The sequence below is a fragment of the Sinohyriopsis cumingii genome, chromosome 3 (genome assembly GCF_028554795.1).
Source record: "Sinohyriopsis cumingii isolate HCF-2022 chromosome 3, ASM2855479v2, whole genome shotgun sequence".
Classification (NCBI taxonomy): Eukaryota; Metazoa; Mollusca; class Bivalvia; order Unionida; family Unionidae; genus Sinohyriopsis; species Sinohyriopsis cumingii.
In genome coordinates, this window is record NC_142963.1 from 73,764,222 (window position 1) to 73,786,066 (window position 21,845).

The 21,845-nt window shown below is 35.9% G+C and overlaps 1 protein-coding gene across 2 annotated transcripts; it reads right to left on the reverse strand.

Annotated features, from left to right (window-relative positions):
• Nucleotides 1–3,361: 3,361 nt before the first annotated feature.
• Nucleotides 3,362–21,135, reverse strand: LOC149803105 (manganese-dependent ADP-ribose/CDP-alcohol diphosphatase-like). Of its 2 annotated transcripts, none has more exons than XM_089952706.1 (3): nt 21,039–21,135; nt 5,960–6,649; nt 3,362–4,726 (listed from the first exon to the last, which is right to left on the reverse strand). In XM_089952706.1, the coding sequence occupies exons 2-3, from the start codon at nt 6,639–6,641 to the stop codon at nt 4,419–4,421; spliced, it is 990 nt and encodes a 329-aa protein (XP_089808832.1). In that variant the 5' UTR covers nt 6,642–6,649; nt 21,039–21,135; the 3' UTR covers nt 3,362–4,418. The 2 variants fall into 2 exon arrangements, with proteins under 2 accessions (XP_089808832.1, XP_089808831.1); XM_089952705.1 differs by lacking the exon at nt 21,039–21,135 and adding an exon at nt 7,161–7,503.
• Nucleotides 21,136–21,845: the final 710 nt, after the last annotated feature.

Consider the following 21,845-nt stretch of genomic DNA (forward strand, 5'->3'; position numbering starts at 1 on the left):
TTGGATTTCAGAGAGAGAGTTTTTGTAATTCTTAAGTTTATTCAATGCAGCAACAGACTTGATCCCACTCAGCTGTCTTTTTTTGCACCCCTTACAAATGATATTGTTAGCACAATAGCACCATTGTTCAAGTATTCTCGATCAACAGACATGTTCACACATCATTCCTGTGCCAGTGGCACAACCCAGGTTGGTTGACCATGATAATCCTGCTGGAAATACCTGAAGTGGAAATATTTGTATGTACCAATGCTAATACACGTGGTTGGGGTGCCCACCTGTTGCTGGACTTTACTGCTGTCAGCAGCATATGGGAGCCAGGGGAACAGTCTCTACACATCAACGTTCTAGAAATGAAGGCTGTCATCAACACCATTCACTTCTAAAAAGATTGAGTCTCAAGAAAAATGTTCTTCATTAGGTCTGACAACTCTGTGCTGGTGACCTATCTCCTCAAATAGGGAGGCATCAAATCACCGAACGTACATGTTCTGATTTGGCTGTCTCTACATTGGTGCACCAATCTCCATGGCAGCATACAAAACAGACTCAATGTCTTGGTTGATGCTCTATCCATGAAGGGTTAGGTCTTTCACACAGAATGTTCTCTCCATCAATTGTCTTCGCTTGGATTTGCGCATTTTGGGGGCGTCTGATGATAGACCAGTTGCAACAAGGTTCACAGGTTACCCACCTTCTAAGTTATGGAGTCAGAATTGCAAAATGATTTTGATAGCCCGTCTTAGATCTACTACTTGATCTTGTGACAGATCTGCCCAAGATGATTCCATCCCACCCAGATCATCGCAAGTAACGATGGTCATTGGTCGTCCATTCCTGTTTGGACCATCTTCTCCACGTTTGGCTCTTATCAGGACAGCCTTGCGAGGCAAACAATTGAAACCTTCAGTTGTAGAATCAGAGAACAAGAAGGCTCTCCAATCTGAAGGTTTACGAGGGAAAGTGGTGTGTTTTCAGGGACTGGTGTCATACCAATAACATTGTCCCTCCGAGTGCCTCAGTCCCTGAGCAAGCCGATTTTTTTCTCTAGCTCTTTGTGGAGAAACAGTTGGCCCTAATCCCTTGAAAAAGGCTGCATCATGACTGACATGATTGTGAGCATAATAAAGACCTATAGGATATTTGAGTCCATTTTGGTCTCAATTTACTAAAATCCGTTTCCAAATGGAAGCTATCCTGGGGACTAACATGGCTTAATTTGAATCGATTTGAGCTTCTAGCCTAGACTACGCTATAGTTACTGTCATACAAGGCATGCTTCTACATGCAGGGTAAGCGAGCTGCATATACTTTCTGTCAACCTGAACTCTCTTCAGTTCAGATCGGAATGTTTGATGGTTCTCTTGACACAACCATGCTTTGTAGCTGAAAATAGGTTACCGTCCACTGGTAACCAAACAGTCACCACTTGCTTACTTTCTTCCATAGTCATTTTGAGAACAGCAGCAATGCAGGATCCTGTTAGAGCTCTCAAACACTACTTGAAATGCACAGAGGCAAGTCATGATGTGCACAAATGCCTCTTTTTTTTTCCAGGGAAAGCCAGGACACAGGATATCACTCCCTCAAGCCCTTGCTTTCATAGCTGAAGTGGGTTGTATGCTCAGCATACCCTGATGTCTCACCAGACCAGAGTCACCTCATGAAGATTACATTTCAGAAGCTTCAAGCCATCTCTGTGAGCATTGTGTTCAAACATAATGTTTTGATTTGAGATATATCAGAAGCTGTCAACTGCCATGCAGAGTCAACCTTCTTGAGTTTTTATCTCAAAGATTTAGCATTGCAGAGGAAACCTTACATCTAGTTGGTCTGGTGGCTGCAGTACTGATGGACACCAGACCCAACTAGATCAATCAACACAGCTTGTTAGCTTCACTTGATTTGCCAGTGAAATTTTTTTGGTAAGAAGATTTCAATATTCATCTTCTTAACTGGATGTAAGGGTCACAGGACATGTTACCCCAGGCTGTGCTACTCATGTGATTAGGAGAATGCGTTATTGTTCACATGGTGAGCCAACCACCATTCCCTATAAAGATACCCAAGGTAGAGATCGGATGCTCAGCATCCGCTCCTCCTATTACTTATTCTCTTGATGTGGTTAGATTGGTGAAAGTTTTCAAAGGAGAAAGCAAATTTTCAAGTAAATTGTGTTTCTCTGAGAAGACTTACTCAATCACATTACTTAAAAACCCTCACAATCACCCCACCATGTGAGCATCCTCATTAGTATATTGCACAGCTAAAAACTAGCGACACCTGAAGGTGGCAAGGGGAGGTAATGGGCAAGAGTTATTACCCTTTGTCTATATGAGATAAACAACAGATGATATTTGTCTTTTAGTAGGGGGGCCCTGAGTGGCCTAAAGTGCTATCCGTTACGGATCACTGCCATCTCACCTCTGTCTATGTGGGTTCCAGTCGAGGATTCGGCTAATGTGGGTATGTGAGAAAGCATGCCAGTAGCTTCTCGTAGGTCGGTGGTTCTTTCTAGTGTTTTCCCGGGTTCTTCCTCCACCTTTAATACTGGCCACCATGTATAGCCTATCGTGTGCTGAAAAATGGCGTTAAACCCTACAACAACAACAACAATCTTTTAGTAGGGCTGTATTTGCGAGGTAGCAGGCTAATATTCCTAAGGTAAAGTGATTAAGTATTCTCAGAGAAACATAATTTACTTAATTTACTGAAAAGTTACTGTTTGTCAAGGAACCATACATTTATTGTGATCAGACTTTAAGTCTTTTCTAATAATAATATAAATACTATCTGCAATTCTGTCTTAACAATTTCCATTTCCTTGCTTTCATGCATTTGTATCGGAAGGTTTGCTCCAAGGTGCCAGAGAAACTTGTTCTTTCTTTTTTTAAATCTTTTTCCTGAGGAAGAGATGAGATTAAATAGCTGCTTTTTACATCGTGATGGCTTAAAAGACAATATAATGAAGTTAACATTTGGGAAACTAAAATTGCCACCTCTCCACCAACTTCAACACTACAGCTACTGACTAATGTCAGTAGTGATTGCTGACAATACCTACTTCATTGAGGATGCATTTAGACACCTTGCCATATTTAGGCTGAAATATATAGTATCTTTAACTCTACAAAATAATTAAGGGCCAGATTTTATGAAAGTTACATATTATATTCAGTGTAATGAGCACAGCCACACTTCAAAATTTCATTACCAGATTATTGCAAATAATATTAAATAGAAGAGTTAGAGATCTTCTATGATAGGGTCAATTCCTTCCATTACAACAGGACAAGGTCCTCATTACTTACTTATTACAGTTATTACCTTTATGACAATAAAGAATGCAATAACTAAGACAAACTGTATATCACTTTATTGATTTCTTGGTAGAAGTATAAAAATAATTAATTATTCAGTCACAGCTGGAAACAATATAAATTTAACATAAAGTATAAACTGAACTGTGTGTAAAGTATGGATAAAGAAAAAATGCTGATAATTATGACATAATGGATAAGACCATAAAACATAAATCATATTAGTAATGTGTTAAGCAAAATGATATTTTAACATAATGTGAGGTAGGATATAAGAAAAAACACTGCGAGTGAGTACCACACTGGCAACCATGTGACGGTCTTAGAAATGTAAGATAATGTGTCCTTTACCAAATGATGCAAGAGTGAAACAGAACAAAAAGGACTTTTAACATTTCCATTCATTCTCCTAATCCACAAGTTAAAATAAATACATTTCCCGAGAATTTTCTAAGACATATGAACCAAAGCTGAGAATTTTCTATCAACAACTTATATTACCAGGTTTTTGGGATTCTTTGGAATGTTACTTTAAAACAAATCCAAGAGTTTGAAAAACCACTGAAGTGGATATAAAGTTAAATGTGGTTTTCTAACTGCTATTGCTTTATGAGAATTTGGTGCATTTTTAGAAATGCTTGCATGGAAATACATGAAAAAGAAACACATGGAATTATATGAAAAATAAAGTAATACACAAAAATAAAGTGATAAAACCTTCAGGGGATCCTTTATCTAATCACATTCAGTCATAAAAGCATGTTAAGATTTTTTCAACTGACTTTGTACACAGTTACATTTTGTACAAACTTGGAGAATAAGAGCAAGACTGAGACAAAAATAGATAGACAAACTGACAGACAAATACAGATAACTAGATACTGGTAGAAGCTATTTGTAGATGGGTAAATTAATGATACACAATAGTCAACATACATACATAAATAAAATCCTGGAATGAAATGTGAACAAATGTTATAGCTATAAAATACTATGTTCACTTCTATGGATTAAACATGAAATATCAAATAACATTTCTCCTAATTGTACATAATAAATAAAAGCTTTTACTTATACATTAAAACCATATATCTTATCTTAACTTTCTGTTAAAGGAAATTTAAGATGTATTGAATAGTTTCTTACTCTACCATTACCTACAATCTCTAACCTATCTTTGTACAAATAAACTGTTGCTGCATCACATGCATTTTTGTTCTCAATCACTCCGTTCAATGTAAGGTAAAGGATCCCTGTTGAATCGATGGCGCTGCCTCCAGTATGGTCATGACCTGCCAGGTAACACAGAACACAGGCTGCATACTGTTGAAGTACAGACAAAACCGACTGGTAATTCCAGCATAAACAGGTCATATCGGTACTATCAGGGTGCACAGGTCCATGGCCTGCAAAAACAAAGAAGGCATGAATGAATATCATTTACCTATGTACAAGATGGATCAAACTGCAAACATCAAAGACCCTGAAGACTTGAATGGATATTCAGCAACACATACTTTTATTAACAGCTCTGACCATCTACAAATTCACCAGAGGGAAACCTAAAAGCAGTAAAATTATCAGCAAAAAAAAATCTCCCTGCCACTTCTAGTCTGTCTTAATTTAAACTTCACAGGAGCATTGTTTAAAATGTCTCAGTGCATTTGAAAAATTATTTTTTTACTCTTTTAGCAAGAAGTCCAATAAGTTGCTGCATATTTTTCTTGAGGAAAATTAACATATTGACGTCTAAACTCAAAGTCAAAATATCTCCTGCTGTAATGAAAAATCCATCCTATGGCACAGAAGTTGCAGGAATGCATATCCTTTTCCTGGCTACTTGTGCAAGGAGTGCAAACTTGTACTGTTGAGCTTTCTGCTGTTTCAAAGGATCCTCATCCAACCTTATTAGGGTTTCATGCCCCAACAAGTCAACCTCTTGCTTCACTCTGTGAAGTCTGGATTGAGTACTGTTCATGTAGTTTCATTATGAACAGGACATAAACATATGAGGCAAAGCAAAGTTTAGAAATTATTATTTTTAATTGGAAATATGTCCCTTAGTCTTGACTTGCCCCCTCCTGCCATTAAACTTTGCCTGAATACCAAATATTGGTACTGTGCATTGCATTGTACTCTCTCTTGCAATCTTGTGGTAAGCATCTAAGAGAAAAAGAAAATATAGCTCTTAACTTAAATTGGATAAATTGTGAGGAATACATGGACTTGTATATTGAAAGCAAGACCATGAAAAAAATCGTAATGCACAAATTCATATTGCGATATGTATTGCCAGAACAGTGAATCGCATTATACTGGTATATTGCTGCACCCCTAGAAAATAACATTGTTTTAATGAGATAATTTAGTGATCTGCAGAAAGAGATAGGTGGTCTTTGAAAGCTGCAATGATGAAACTTTAAGACACAGAGGAATATATGCAGCAAAATGTAGGACATCACTCTATTACATTTTACTATGAGTTTTTCAACTGTGACCCCTTACACAACTCACGGTGTCTTCATTCGTACATGTAGGTCTTTTTTTTTGTGTGCAAAATCTACATATCACTTCCATGTACATACTTTCGAACTTTTCACGGCTTTCAGAATATTTTTTCCAGGACAAGATCTACTTACCAATCACAAGAATGTTTTGTCCCTTCGCCATGGCTTCCTGAAGGTTTGTCTCCAACCAGTTAAGCTGACCCAAATCTAAACCACCATTATACTTCACAAACATAAGGTCTTCATATCCTAGCCCAATAGGAGAGTTCTGGTCCTCATTGGGGTTTATACTCATCATCTTCAGGGCTGTTTGGTACTGTGGTGCTTCTTCAGGGTACCCTAAAAGACTGATCTCATATGTGTCCAAGGAAAGAATTCTTAACTGTGGATGGGGTTCAACTGCATAATATGCATTTCCTGGCATAACAGAGCACTGCAGTTCATTCCCTGAAAATAAACTGGATTTCATCAAGAACTCTCTTGTGAAATTATAAAACTCATGATTTCCCCAGATGTGGTAACATGGGCCAGAAAAAGATTTTATTTCTGCCAGAACCCTTTGTAAAGCTGATTCAGATGCTTCCATGCTTTTATTGACGCCATCAATAAGATCTCCTAATTGTAAAATAAAGGCTGGTTTACATAGTGGGTCACTCTCCCAGGTTTCCAGCATGCTCTTTAAATGCTGAAGAGCATGTCTATAGTATCGTGTTGCAGTTCTGCTATAATTTTTCCCATCCTCTTTATCAGCGTAATGTACATCAGCAATTACTCCAAATGCAAGAATTGGCTTGGTCCTTGCTGGTTCACTCATAATGATATCTGCAAACAAAATGTAAAATAACAATGCAATCACAGTATACTGTTTCTAAATGTAAGACATACAGGTGTGGTCTACAATCATTCAGTTATGCAGCAACTAAATACTTGAATTCTTTCCCTACTAATTTCTAATATCAGATTTTAACAATTGTAAATCTCTTAAAGACCTCATCTGGGTGTAAATACTCCACGTACATATATATGCAATTCATAATCTGTTTCATGTGAAGTGTTTTCGTTTTTGTACATTTGTATAAAGCTCTTAGCTGTCCTAAATGTGGCCTGTATTGCTTACACTTTCCTCCACACATCTGATGTATTATTACTTATTTCTTTTCTGCTAATCATATAGTATTTTAAGATTTTAGTTCTCAAGTTTAGCCTATAGTTTTCAATTCCGTAGTTTGAGTAATAGGCCTATACGCCTATATTTAGTAATATATAAAACGACAGCAGTTATAAGCAAGTAACAAAATGAAAATACAAAAATATCATTTTCGTATCAACGAACCTTCACTCGAAGTTCGAACCAATCAGGACCTTCGAATAAATCCACCCTTCTTTTGAACTTGAACATTCAAGAACCGTCGAACAGATCTGTACAGCTTAGAAAACGGATGAAATTCAATCTTTTGTGCTCACTATACCTTATTATTTGATTGAAGCGATTATCTCCAAAATGTCTCTTTAGTTTATGAATGTATGCGTTGTTTCTTAATACGAGTTAATAGTGAGTTTTGAAGTATGTTTCTATGGCCCATTTAAAGGGACATAATTGTTATCGTCATAGCTGACAGAGTTGTTGGATTAAGTTTAATCCGGGAATTTACTATAAAAAAAAATTACTTAAAACACCCCCCCCCATAAAAAAAATTTGAAACATTCTCGTCTTTCGAAGCTAGTCGAACCAGCTGTGAATGTAGTCTGATTCGAAGTAGGGTCAATGACAGTCTGAGTCAACTACCTCCGGTATCATTTGTAAACAGGACCTGGAGTAGATCTGCATTGTAGCCAATCAGGAAACGTTTAACATTTTGCTCATTTTTATATGGTCTCAAACCCCGACGAAGAGCGCCCTTTTTGAAATTTTGTTTCCATTCTTGTGATTAGACTTATCGCTCAAGCATTATGTGCCTTGTGATATGTAACTCGTTATTTGTATTGTAGGATACGTTCTAGTTTCACTGATTGACAGGCTCGTTCGGTGTAATGTTGTTTGTTTTTTGTGATATATAATTCGTCTTATATATCGTAGCTTTCAGTCTCTTGTTTAATTGATCATTCTTACTGTACCTCCCCGTTTGTTTATACCCTCTACCGATTTCAGAACTAAGTCAATCTCTTCATTGATTTATAATTTCTAACCTGAACTGAACAAAGAGGCCTTGACCTGGCGTTCTCTGCGCGTTTCATTCTTTCCATACTAACACGGCACCAAGTTGCGTACACTATGGGCAAGTTGATTTCCTCAGAACCTTGTAACGTAGTTCATCCTATTCCGTAACTGCCGGATAATTCCGTAAATTACCATAATGTTGCGAGTTTAGTTGTATCCTTTACACAAATGTACACCGAAATTAGACGGCTTGTTAAATCCACCTGAAAGGCAAATCTGTAATTATCACTGTTTTACTTTGCTTGATTCGACATTGTAAATATCGGACGCAGACCACATAATATTTTTCTGCTTCGTACATACACGTGTTGTCGTATATACACCCCTTCGGTGAAAATGTACTTGTCCTGGAACTGGAAATGACTTGTGAACACTTTTACACTGAAAACGTCTGTTTGTAATGAAACGCGAAGACAACAACGGTGTTACTTTCCCGCCTGAGCATAATCAGGTTTGAAATTATAAATCAATAATTGAACTAAGTTACGTGCATCTTTTATCTCATTTGTACTCTTCGTCTGTTAAATCGGTATGGGGTAAAAACAAACGGGGAGGTATATTCCTTTCATCTCATGCTTTCCTGCACACACGTAAGAAGAAAAACGTGAAGACTTACAACAGGAAGTTATCCATTACAACATATAAATAAATACTCTTTCATCAATGGTGTAATTGCTCTCAATATATTTAGGCCAAAATTAATGTCACCTAAACATCCCCCCCCCTCCCCTTCTCGTTGGGCCTGCCTCAACGGACTATTCAATGTTCGGCCCGCATATCTTCAGAAAGTATACTTACGCATATTTATTTAGCGCACGAACAATTCGAACACTATTTGTATCGGCAAACAGGGTAACACTTGCCACTTATTAATAACAATAAATATCAGCAACATCAACATTAAATTCACACAATCAGTACGAAACCTAGGTGTTACTCTGGACAGTACTCTCACATTGCACCAACATGTCATGAACATATGCAAGGCTGCATATCTTGAGCTGAGACGCATCAGCTCAATTCGCAAATATCTTTCAGTTGATGCCACTAAAACACTTGTGTGTTCATTAGTGCTTTCAAGACTGGACTATTGTAACTCAATTATGTCTGGTTCATCTCAATATCTACTCCAGAAACTTCAAAAAGTTCAAAACACAGCTGCTCGGAGCATACTTAGAGTACTACGATCAGAGCACACCTCCCCGCTGCTCTGTACCCTACACTGGCTATCCATTCGATCCAGAATCAAACACAAAATTTGTTCTCTGTGCTACGTTTCACTGTCGGACTCTAGTCCAACATACCTATCCGATCTCACCCATGTGTACACACCAGCAAGATACTTACGCTCCTCTTCTGACAATCGTATACTCATTATTCCCACTATGAAAACAAAGTCATATGGACAGCGTTATTTTGCATACCAAGGCCCAGCAACGTGGAATGAATTGTCCACTGAACTTAGACACAAAGACACAGTGATCACATTCACGAGGACTCTCAAAACTCACTTATTTCGACTGCAAGAACAAACTTGAAGACCTAATAATGTTTCCTACCTGAAATATTCTCAGCATGTTTTTTATTTTTTAATGTTTTTCTCATTTCATGGTGTTTGTTTTTGTAATAATATTATTATATGTTGTTTTTTTCTTATCTTAAAGGTGTTGTCTAATGTTGTAAAGCGCTTAGAGCTTCTAAAGATTAAGCACTATACAAAGTCCTCATTATTATTATTATTATTATTATTAAATGTTGAAACTGGGTGGTCTATTTACGTCACATTCTTCGATACCGTCATAACTTTTGGAAGAGTTGCTTTGTTTATTAAGGAGTGGTCAACTTTCCTATTCGGCCACAGTGTAGTTGCCTTCCTTTGATTTCTTTGTAGTATCCAATAATTGCCTCTTCTAGAACTCATGATGAACATGGCGGATTACATGTACACAGACCAGGCTTTTTCAGCATGTATCGAATGAATGGCGTTGCACTGTATGTCAATATGAATTATGTTTAAATGATCCATGCATGAAACGAACTGGGTAATTTTGGTTACATTTCGAAACGAGATTACTGGATGCTGAAATTCCAATATTTACTGTGATGTATTTGTGACCGGATATTTGCATTATATGACTTGGAACAGTAGACGACACAAGACATAAACAAATTTCATTCCGAGTTGGATTTGCATCACACATTTACCGCGTAAATATACTGTGATTGGACGAAGTTCTGTCAACAGTAGGACCTGTTTATGTCCAGAGGCGAGTTTATTTTAACTTCTGTAAGTTCATATTTAAATCACGCTTGTATATAGGGTTGTCTCCATATTACAGGTATACAACTCCCCCCTCCACCATCATCTGAACAATACCCTTAGTTTTATTTGTTGTTGTTCTTTCATGGGGTTTTACGCCATTTTTCATAGCATTATAACCTATACATGGCGTAACGAGCTCCTTTGGGGGTAAAATCGCCATATTCAGAAAGACATAATCTTTTTTACAAATTCCCATGTTCAGTCGATTCGAAAAATGGCCTCCAAAATATTCATATTAATAGTAAAAAGAAAAGTTCCATAAGGCGGGTAAAGAAATATTTCCCAAGATCGCAACCAATCAGTACGGAGAATACTGCGCAATAATTTCATGGTATTATTTGAACCAATCAGAATCATAACGTCAAAAATATTAAACTGCACACACTATATGTAAAGTGTTAATATTAAACTGTAAAGTGTACAGACTGTGTGATAACTAAAGTTAGTATGATGTAAAGACAATCACGGGCTTAAGGGCAGTTCAAAATGACCATTATTTACATTCTTTTTTCCCCACCTAGCATGCAATGGAAAGGCTGCGAACTTGTTAATGAACAAAAGAAACAAAAAAATATTATCAAAAGTAATTATTTGCATCAAACGAAAGTAATTAGCTATCATATCATTTAAAAGAAGACGTGATGTAAGCAAACAAATCCGTATGTGCTATATTAAAAAGATAACATTTTCATTTTTCAAAACTGAGTTTACATGACCTTTGTTTCATATATCTTGTATGATCATATCGTACCCTTGTATGTAAATCAGATACCAATGAGAATTGTGTTTACGAAAGTATTGCAATGACTCAGTTGCCTTAACAAAATATTAACTATTTCCCAAATTTTGTTTTGAATTATTTTCTCTCAATATTTCGATATTGCTAAGTATATGGGATATATTGTATCCCCGATACTGGGCTATTTGTGATACTATGAACTCGTTTGTACATATGTTTGTGTAATGCACTGGAAGTCCTACAAAATTTGGCATCTTGTATGGAAACCGTCGAATCCATATTTTTTTAAAAAAACTATGATGAACTTATGAATATTACAGTGTTTCACTTTACCCTCATTTGTGCTTCACAGACCCCCAGATTATTTATTTCACCCCCAGTTTTGATGTCAAAGTTCTTTTTTTTTTACTCAGTCTGACCCCCATTTTTGACACCAAGGGGCAGTTTTACCCCCAGTGTTGCACCCCTAGGGGATACACTGAATTGAATATCAATAGTTATAAATTCACGGAGCACCCACTGAAATATCATGAGCTAGAGCAGCAGAGAAAGTGAACAGACCTTTTGCTAGAACGTCATTTATGAAAAAATAAAGCTTCCTATGAAAACGAAAGAAATGAGGTCAATAACGCCAAACCGAATCCTCCAACTTACCGAGAGTTTCTCTAATTGGGTTAGTTTATTTTGTTATTTTATCTTTGTAGTTTGCGTTATTTTTTAAATTTGTATATGCGTTCGTTTATCCGCCGGACGTTTCATTGAGGGCGAACCTCCTCTGCTGCTATAAATGTATGAGTAATTAAATCATTAATATATCAATAATGGAATCTTACACTAGTAGATTAGCTATAGAGAGAGATTAGAAGGAGTGTATCTTCCTGTTCTTGATGCTCGCAAACAAAAACTACATGAACAACAAGAAGCACAAGTTGAATATGCAAAAGATAAAGAACGATTTTTTAAACCTGTTACATAGGTTACTGAAAGAGTTGCAGAAGCTACTGAAGGTTTTTTTCCAATAGTAAGAAAAACTGCTGAGCACACTGCAAAGATATGTAATTCCAATACTTTCCACCTCCAATGAATAGAAGTCTCAGTATGAATAAATAATTGTTCTATCAATAATTATTCTAACAATGAGTATACTGACACATAAAGTTAGTAATAAAATATTAGCAGCAACAAGCAAGGTAACTACTTATTATTCTACCAGAGATACCTTAGCTTGACAGACTTATCTCCCTTAACTGTTTGTATCAAACACAATCGGGAGATACTGAAAAGTTATCTTTTGTTTATATTTTTTCGAAAAAGCAGTTCTGGAAATAACATTTGCCAGCTGCGTTTGTTGAGTGAAATATTATTTCTTCACCAGTCTCTGTATTTACGGATTTAACGACCCTCCTTGCAAATGTTTTACATCTCCCAGTATTTCCAAATTTGTTATTTTGACTCTGTGTGAGATCTCGTAAATTCTCCAAGGAATTATCGATTTTATTGTCGTTCATATGATCAATCACAGGTACATTTTCGATTACTCCATTATTACACTCGTATACAAATTTATGAAAAGATAATGTTTATTCCCCTCCCCAGCAGAAAATCTGAGATAACCAGTATTAATGACAGCACTGACTGTTTTTTTTTAAGTCGACAGAGCATAATGATACCATCAAGAAATGCCTCGTAATCCTTGATGATAGGATGTCTCAAAAATTATTTTTGTTCCATTTAGATATAATATTATTTGTTTAAATGATTATTTGTCTAAATAGTTATTTTGAAAATCTAGCTAGATAATCCTTTGCATTTCTTAAAAATTTGTCATTATTATCCGTATTATTTTTTTTTACCATAATATCTTTTCAGTTTTCTGTATGTTTTACCACCACAATGCACACAATATTGCGTGTTTCCTCTAATCCAAACACCACATTTCAAACACGGTTTAGATCATAAACTTCCTCTCCGTACACTTTGTAAATTATATCCGCAGAAATCATTTAAGCAAGATTTGTCACAAGGAGTTGTAGAGCCTATCATAAGTCATTTGCATTTGTTCTTTGTTTGAATCATTATATATATATATATATATATATATATATATATATATATATATATATATATATATATATATATATATATATATATATATATATATATATATATATATATATCTTAATTATAATATGAATGAATTAACAGAGATTAAGATTAAACCATCTAAATATAGATTCGATCTTGATAGAACAACCGCTGACCCACGAAGACGAGCTCTGGTTGATCCAACAAAAACTCTGATTGAAAGTATTCGTGATGCTAAAATAGAATTTCGTATAGATAGCGCAGCTAATGTGTGGTCAATGTTTAAAAGCATACGCAACACCGATGGTGTCGACAAAGTCGTCGATGCTACAATGAATGACCAACGAGCAGCACGATTATTAATTATCTAGACAATCAAAGATATTTTTTGAGAGTACAGTTTATTAAGGAAGTAGACGATACTTGGATTATCAGTGACAAACGTGACCCTGTCCTTCATCATGAAAAAGTCGTCGTATTACGTAAAAATTCCAAACCAGGAATGTCGTCTGGTATTGACAAACGGTATTGTGAAAGAGCGCATCCTGTAACAGCGGTTATTAATGTAATTTATCCGACAAATGATAAACCCAGCGTCCATAACCTAAAACCGATTAAATTTTCAAAAATAAATTGGTAGCCGAACAAGTAGCGGAACATTTTACAACCGCGATACGTGGAAATGGTTTAACGGATAAAAGACGTAAAATAATAAATGAGTGGGGAGAAATAGTTAAAGATACCGGAGCGTCTGTCCATTGAAATTATTGATCATAATGCGCGTGCGTGGACTACTGCAGTAACAATATTTCCACGAAATCGAATTGTTAAATTTTTACCAAGGAGATATATTTGATTTTATTAACGAAATAAGTAAAAAAAATGATCCTGTATTAGTATGGTTAGTTCAAAGCTCCGATAATGGAAATTATGTTCAGTTTGTATGGCCTAATGGAGATATTTATCGTATAGAATCTATCCAATAAGAAATGAAAAATCTTGCGTTGAAATATACCCATGACGATGCTGAACAGTTAGTGAATAATTGTTTTACCGTTGCTGCTCATTTTGCCATAAGGAAAATTTATGGAAACCAACACGATTGGATTTTCTTCAAGAAATACAACGTAGTTGTGTCGAATATGGACACGGTGGATTATGGAATAATAAATACGATTATAGGGATGTTACTTCGGTTGATATGGTCGCATGTTATCCGGAAAGTTTTCTTGGAATAGGAGTGTTCTAAGTATTTTGAGCGATTTCTACACCCAAGACACGAGATAATAATAATAATGAGGACTTTGAATAGCGCCTAATCTTTAGCAGCTCTAAGCGCTTTACAACATTAGACAACACCTTTAAGATAAAAAATATATAATAATATTATTACAAAAACAAACACCATGATATTAGAAAAACATTAAAAAATAAAAGCATGCTGAGAATATTTCAGGTAGGAAACGTTATTAGATTTTTAAGTTTGTTCTTGCAGTCGGAATAAGTGTGTTTTGAGAGCCTTCTTGAATGTGATCACTGTGTCTTTGTGTCTAAGTTCAGTGGGCAATTCATTCCACGTTGCTGGGCCTTGGTATGCAAAAGAGCGCTGTCCATATGACTTTGTTTTCGTAGTGGAAATAATGAGTATACGATTGTCAGAAGAGGAGCGTAAGTATCTTGCTGGTGTGAACACATGGGTGAGGTCGGAAATTATGTTGGACTAGAGTCCGACAGTGAAACGTAGCACAGAGAACAAATTTTGTGTTTGATTCTGGATCGAATGGATGGCCAGTGTAGGGTACAGAGCAGCGGGGAGGTGTGCTCTGATCGTGGTACTCTAAGTATGATCCGAGCAGCTGTGTTTTGAACTTTTTGAAGTTTCTGGAGTAGATATTGAGATGTACCAGACATAACTGAGTTACAATAGTCCAGTCTTGAAAGTACTAATGAACACACAAGTGTTTTAATAGCATCAACTGAAAGATATTTGCGAATTGAGCTGATGCGTCACAGCTCAAGATATGCAGCCTTGCATATGTTCATGGCATGTTGATGCAATGTGAGAGTGCTGTCCAGAGTAACACCTAGGTTTCGTACTGATTGTGTGAATTTAATGTTGGCGTTGCTGATATTTATTGTTTGAGGTAAAGGATGTGAATGAGAAAGTCTTTGTGTTGTGATCAGAATGGCCTCAGTTTTATCATCATTCATCAGAAATGCACGTAGAGACACCTTGGATGGCAGCATCAACTTCAGTTGGGTGGCTAGATTTGTATATTTGGGTGTCATCAGCGTACAATTGGTGAGACACTGGATGATGATCTATGACACTTGAGAGCGACTGAGTGTACAGAATGAAGAGAACAGGTCCAAGAACAGACCCCTGTGGAACACCACAACATAGGTCAACTGGGCTGGAGTGTATTCCATTTGCAGATACAATTTGTGTCTGTTGACCAAGTAGGACTTGAACCACAGTAAGGCTGTATCATGAATGCCAAGTACATACTGGACACGGTGAAGTAATATATCATGGTCTATTGTGTCAAATGCTGCAGACAAATCAAGGAGGGTGAGGACTGTAATCTTTCCGCTATCCAATGCAGAGAGAATGTCATTAACTACTTTTAGAAGAGTAGTTTCAGTACTGTGGCAAGGGCGATATGCAGATTGTCCATTGCTAAAAAGACTGTTTGAATTTAGATGAGATACAAGCTGGGATAGAACAACCTTTTCTAAGATTTTTTTTATATATATGGGAGATTAGAATCTGGGAGGTAGTTCTTTAAATCGTTATGGTCTAGTGTTGCTTTCTTCAGCAGAGGCTTTACAATGGCAGTTTTGAGAAATGATGGGAATTCCCCGGATGAGAGAGAGATATTAATAACATCAGTTAGTGAAGGCAATACTGGATCTAAGTACTCAAGCAGCAGTGATGCTGGAATTGGATTAAGTTCACATGACTTTGGTGCACTCTTCATCCCGATTGTACGTACGAAATCCACAGAGACAGGTTCAAATGCTGCTAATGGTTGCCGCTCAAATTCTGTATCCCAACTGTCTGGTGACGACGAGTCAATTGAAATTGTGATGTCAAGCTTATCTCTAATGGTTTGTACTTTGTCATGGAAGAAATCTGCAAACATGTCCGGAAGGTCGACTGGAGAGAAGGTAGTTGGAAGTGGTGTTGATTTGTTCCTTGACATTAGCTTGTTAGTAATCTCGAAGAGCTCTTTGCAGCTGGAACTTTCCATGATCTTAGTAGTGTAGTGGGATGATTTCGCTGCATGGACTATATTTGTGACATTCTTCTTAGCGACTTCATAGATTTGCTTATGAATAGTGAGACTGGTGGAAAGCCAGAGCCTCTCAGCTTTACGGCGGTCTCTTTTAGCAATGCGAAGCTGGTCCCTAACACTGCTATTCCATGGAGAGCACTTTTGAATTGAAACTCTGCACTTGGTAGCTGGGACATGTTTGTCAAGTAATGAACGCAGACAGTTATCGAGTTGTTCTGCGGTAGGAGGTAAGCAAGTTGTTAGGTTATCTTGGATGTCGTGCATTAATTTGGTTCTATTTATCATACGGAGGTTTCTCTTAGTAGCAGATAAAGATGACCAGAGTATCTATAACTGGACCATTACCAGATTTTGATTTGACTGGACTGGCTTGTATCGAGTCATTTAAGTTTGCTGAAAATCTTCATCCGATTTTGTATGTCTGGTTTGGCAATCATTTTTCAGAAACAAATGTGGGTACCAACAGTATCATTACGGTATATGCTTGATGTAAAAATGCTATTATTGTTAACAGTAAGTGAAGCAATAATATTGTATCGTCCGTAGAAAGAAGTTTGGTTACCACAACAAAAGAAATATTCTGATGATGAAAATCCTGATATAACTGATTTTGAGAATAAAATCACGAAAGATCTTGGCTGAAAAAAATAATTGGTAAATTTACCCAAGGAGGATCATATGATCATAAACAACGTTGCACAACACTGATTATAGATGATGCAGAACTAGATTTTATAATTGCTGATACAACGAACAGAAACACATTTATAGGTCGAAGTAATGATAATTTATCAGACGGAACGAAATTAAGTACAACTGTGAGTTGTATTGATGGTGAGTCACCGGAGTTTACTCATTTAAGATCTTGAATGCTCGCGTACGTTTCCATAAATATATTATCGACGATGAATAGAGTTTCTGAGTTTGCTGTCAGAGTCGTTATGGATTCATTTTAATCAATAATATTTTTTACAGGATTGCTAAAACAGATACATATCGGCACTCATGCTTCATGGGGTGAGTGGAGAATAAAACAAGAAAATATATTTATTTCGAGATATTTATCTCGCAGTGTCTCGAGTCAGAAGAATATCTCAGTTGCGGCGAATTGTCATAGACTTCACAGAAAATAATGATCAAATTCAGAAACCATTGCTGGCAATAGCGATAATATAGTAAGAAATAAAATTCGTTATAAAGTGTGACAAAAAAAAAAGGTACATCATGAACGAGACATGCTTGATCAACAGCATTTATTGGATATTCCCCAGGTCTTGGTTGATCTCGCTCGTCAAATCGAATATCAAGTCGGGTTCCAGGAACAAATAATTATATCCTGGAAGATGTCTGTCTCCTGGGTATTTAGCCCATGGAGTTCCTGTTAATTTTCCTAATGAAGTAGCGATATCACCACCAATTTTATTACTATAAATAAATTTATATTTATTTGTACCACATTTTACACATTTACCTGTAAGTGTACGCTTTTTATTTTTTTGCTATCATTGCTGTTAATCCACTTGTGGGGGTGGATGCTGTACATAGAACACAATATAGATTCATATTATTTATTATATTTGTACACCACGGATGTAATTAATTTCTCAGCGACACGAAAACAAGAGCCAGTAAAACATATTTTAGCATTACTGAATTCCATCAGAATGATAATAATAGGTCCATCCGGATCAGGTAAAACACAATTACTGCTTCATTTGATAATGAGATGGCTCAAATGGGATAAGTTGTATTTGGTAGCTTCGTCAGTTGATGATCAGAGATATTACGACGTACATAAAGATTTTAATGAAAGCGCAAAATTGTTGGACGAAGAGGGCGATGATATTATTAATTTTATCACCGATACTGATGAAGCCCCATCTGTAGATGACCTCGATGGATTTATGAATAATTTAGTAATATACGATGATGTAATGCTGGACAAAGTCAAATACAGCTAGAATACTTTCTCGAGGCAGACATAAAAATACTGATGTGATTTATGTTTCTCAGCGATATACACAAATACCTAAAGTGATCAGAGATAACTGTAATATTTTAGTTGTGTTCAATGGAGTCGATACACATACTCTGCGAACTATTCATCAGACTTAGTGTAGTGGGGATATATACATGATTAGGTTCAAAAACCTCTTTTCAAAAGCACAATCTACTCCACACGGATTTATAACAATAAATTTATATGATCCTCGATTGCGATATCGTATAGATCTTGACAAAATAGTTGATTGCGAGGATTGAAATAATTACTCATACATTTAGAGTAGAAGAGGAGGTGCGACCTCAATGAAACGTCCGGCGGGTAAACGAACGCACATACAAATTTTAAAAAACACAAACGACAAAGATGAAGGAACAAAATAAACTAACCCAATTAGAGAAACTCTAGGTAAGTTAGTGGATTCGGTTTGGCGTTTTTGGACTTTTTTTTTTCTTCTCGTTTTTGTAGGAAGCTGTATTTTTTCAAAAATCACGTTCTAGCAAAAGGTCTGTTCACCTTGTCTGCTGCTACTAGTTTATCCCTTTTAAAACAATCTATTTTATAATTTTGAATAAATTGATACGGCACTGCGTCAATGTGTGTATTATTTGATTTAGTAGTAAAAGAAAAATAATTGGTTCAAGATGGCGCTCACCAAAGTTTTCAACACTATTTGTTTTTCTATAAAATAATTTATAATTTTATAATGGGTGTATGGCTTCCTTTGGACCATACAAAAATAAGAATTGTATTTGCTGCAATATTTCTATTATAGCTAAGCCTATAACCATATTCATTAAGTTTGCATAAAATATATTTCTAAATAATGTAAATCATGTAACCCATTGTGATTAAAGTCTGTGACGAAATCTTTCAGCACTGTTTCTTCGTGATAGCTTTGATTTTGGCAATTTTAATGGTAGGCTCTTTTGTTTTGTAACTTACATTTATTTTTTTCATTTGATAAATTTGTTTGTACATTTATTTTGGGACAACGACGTTCTACAAATTTAGCTTCCTCACAACATGCTTCATGGTGTGTATTTTGTCAGAATAATGACTATTCATACCAAAGTAAAGACATTTTTATTTTTGGTTAACACATTTCATGCGCGATACTGTTGTGGTGGAAGAAGTAGAAAGAACAGAGCGGTTGTATCTGACAGACTTCAGAGATTAACAGCGTTTAAAAAAAAGGATTTTAATGATTGTGAAATTACTTTATCGATTTTTGTTATTTAGTTTCTTTATTTGTACATTCAAACGGGAATTTGTGCGTGGCCTTGGCAAACTTGAATTATATAGCTCGGCTGCAAACGTTGTATCCAGTTTCGATTGTCACTTAATTTCGGGTTGCAGTCAATACTAATCAATACCCAATTTATCCATTGCTTTCAAACATGATTGAGATGCGAGTTAAAGCTGCTAATTAGACAAATTTAATAATATAATTAATCGCAAGTCTGCTTTCTTTCTTTCTAAAAATGTGCACCCTTGGTTGTGGAGTATTACAGGTGGTCAATACTCTATGGGTGATGCATAGCAAAAGGTCATGCAAGTTCAGTCCTAATAGTTTCCGCCATGAATAATTACGAGAAACTAATTAAATAAAGTTAATACTTGAAATCTCGTTCTTAGAGCTTGATGTATTGTCACCTGTACATGTCATAACAGAAATTAAACAAATCTTTGGCAAGAAAAAAAAAATATCACAAATCTATGTCATGTTTCTTTCATTTTTAGCCATGTCTCAAAACTATTCGATTTTATAAACAAACGGCGGTAAAAATATTTTTGAAATTATGCCGATGTTCTCAAGATTTCCACGAATAAATATGAAGCCAAGCTGACAACAATAAAACGAATACACAACTGTTTTTGTCTCAAGTGCACGAGCTGTGACTCATTTCAGGATAGTCTCGTGATAGTGAAGTGGACGTTGAATCTTGGGTAAATTGTCGATTTTAGATACATCGACAAAAATTGTGGCTTTCTCCTGTTTAAGCGAAAATAATAATAATAATAATAATAATAATAATAAAAACAAGAACTATTTGACTCTCGTTAGTTTAGAGCAGCCAGTCTTCATTATCTCATTTCTGAAATGCTTCTTAAAATGTACGTGTGGGGTAAGGGACATGGGAACTGTTTGGGAAAGCTAAAATGAATTTTGAGAGATAACTGAATGAATTTGTTTTCCTTTCTTCAGTACTGAGAAAAGGGAGCATAATGGAGTTTGTTGTCAGTGATTTATTCCTGCCATAACAAGCCCTGTCACACGAAAAACACGATTTCTTTACAAAGATAATTAGGAGTCTAACCCGTAACAATATAACACAATAGTCTTACATGTAAGACCTCGATGATATTTATGTTTTGGGCATCTGGATCTTACTGTCTAACTAACGGCGCTGTATAGCGTGTTTTCATGTCGACTAACATCGTAAAGAAAGTAACATTTTCAGGAATATCTCACACAACTGGCAACCAATTACGACGCTTTTCTACAAAGTAACATAATAATATTTTAATAGACTTTACTTACTCAGATGTCTTTTCTCTAATAAATCAAATTCTCACAAAATAAATGGACCTGTTTTCAAGTTTCGTTGGCGTACATTTCAGTTGGCTGGAAAGCGATGAAAGCCGGGAATACCAAAATTTGGTTAAATTGAAATATTATTCTTTACCGAAACGAATAAAAAATATAATATGCCTATTTGAATTGTAAGCGACGTTTCGTTTTGTTCAAGAAAGATATCCCGCACACGAATCAATATTAAACATACTTCGGCATACGTCGACTACCGTCCTATTTCAGCAAATTCAAACGTAGACCAACGAGTTGTTCTCCACCTTTTCTTTTTTGTTTGACTGGCCAGTCAAAAAAAAAATAAAAAATAAAAAAAGGGTGGAGAACAACTTGTTGCTCTAATTCAAATGTATCTCAGCGGAACATTAAAATACGTCCATCTGCTAGTGTCAGGTTATGATTCAACCAGGATAAAAACAGCACAGTAAGTATACTAATTACATATCAATTTGTGGAATAGTGTCCATATGGGCTGCCAAGTGTGTGAAATATTCCTGAAACTTTGACTACTCGTTCCGATGTCAACAAGGCCATTATTTGGTTAGTAAGACGTAGCAGTAAAACATAAAAAGCATGTGATACGTCTTAGATCTACCATACTATCCCTAAGATATACAAGGACTTTTTTAAATAACCAGCATAACCAGTGAGGAAAGCCGAGGAAATTCTTTTTCTTAAAAATTCTAAACAAAATACGAAACTGTAGAGCGCCACCTTAGAACTTAACTACAGACTCGAGGTTGTTCGGATCTTACCTTT

Excerpts from the sequence above, each read along its gene's own strand:
- LOC149803105 (XM_089952706.1), bottom strand. The coding sequence starts at position 6,641 with ATGAGTGAACCAGCAAGGACCAAGCCAATTCTTGCATTTGGAGTAATT. Across the intron at positions 4,727-5,959 it reads ACAAAACATTCTTGTGATTG|GCCATGGACCTGTGCACCCT; the intron begins GTAAGTAGATCT and ends TTGTTTTTGCAG.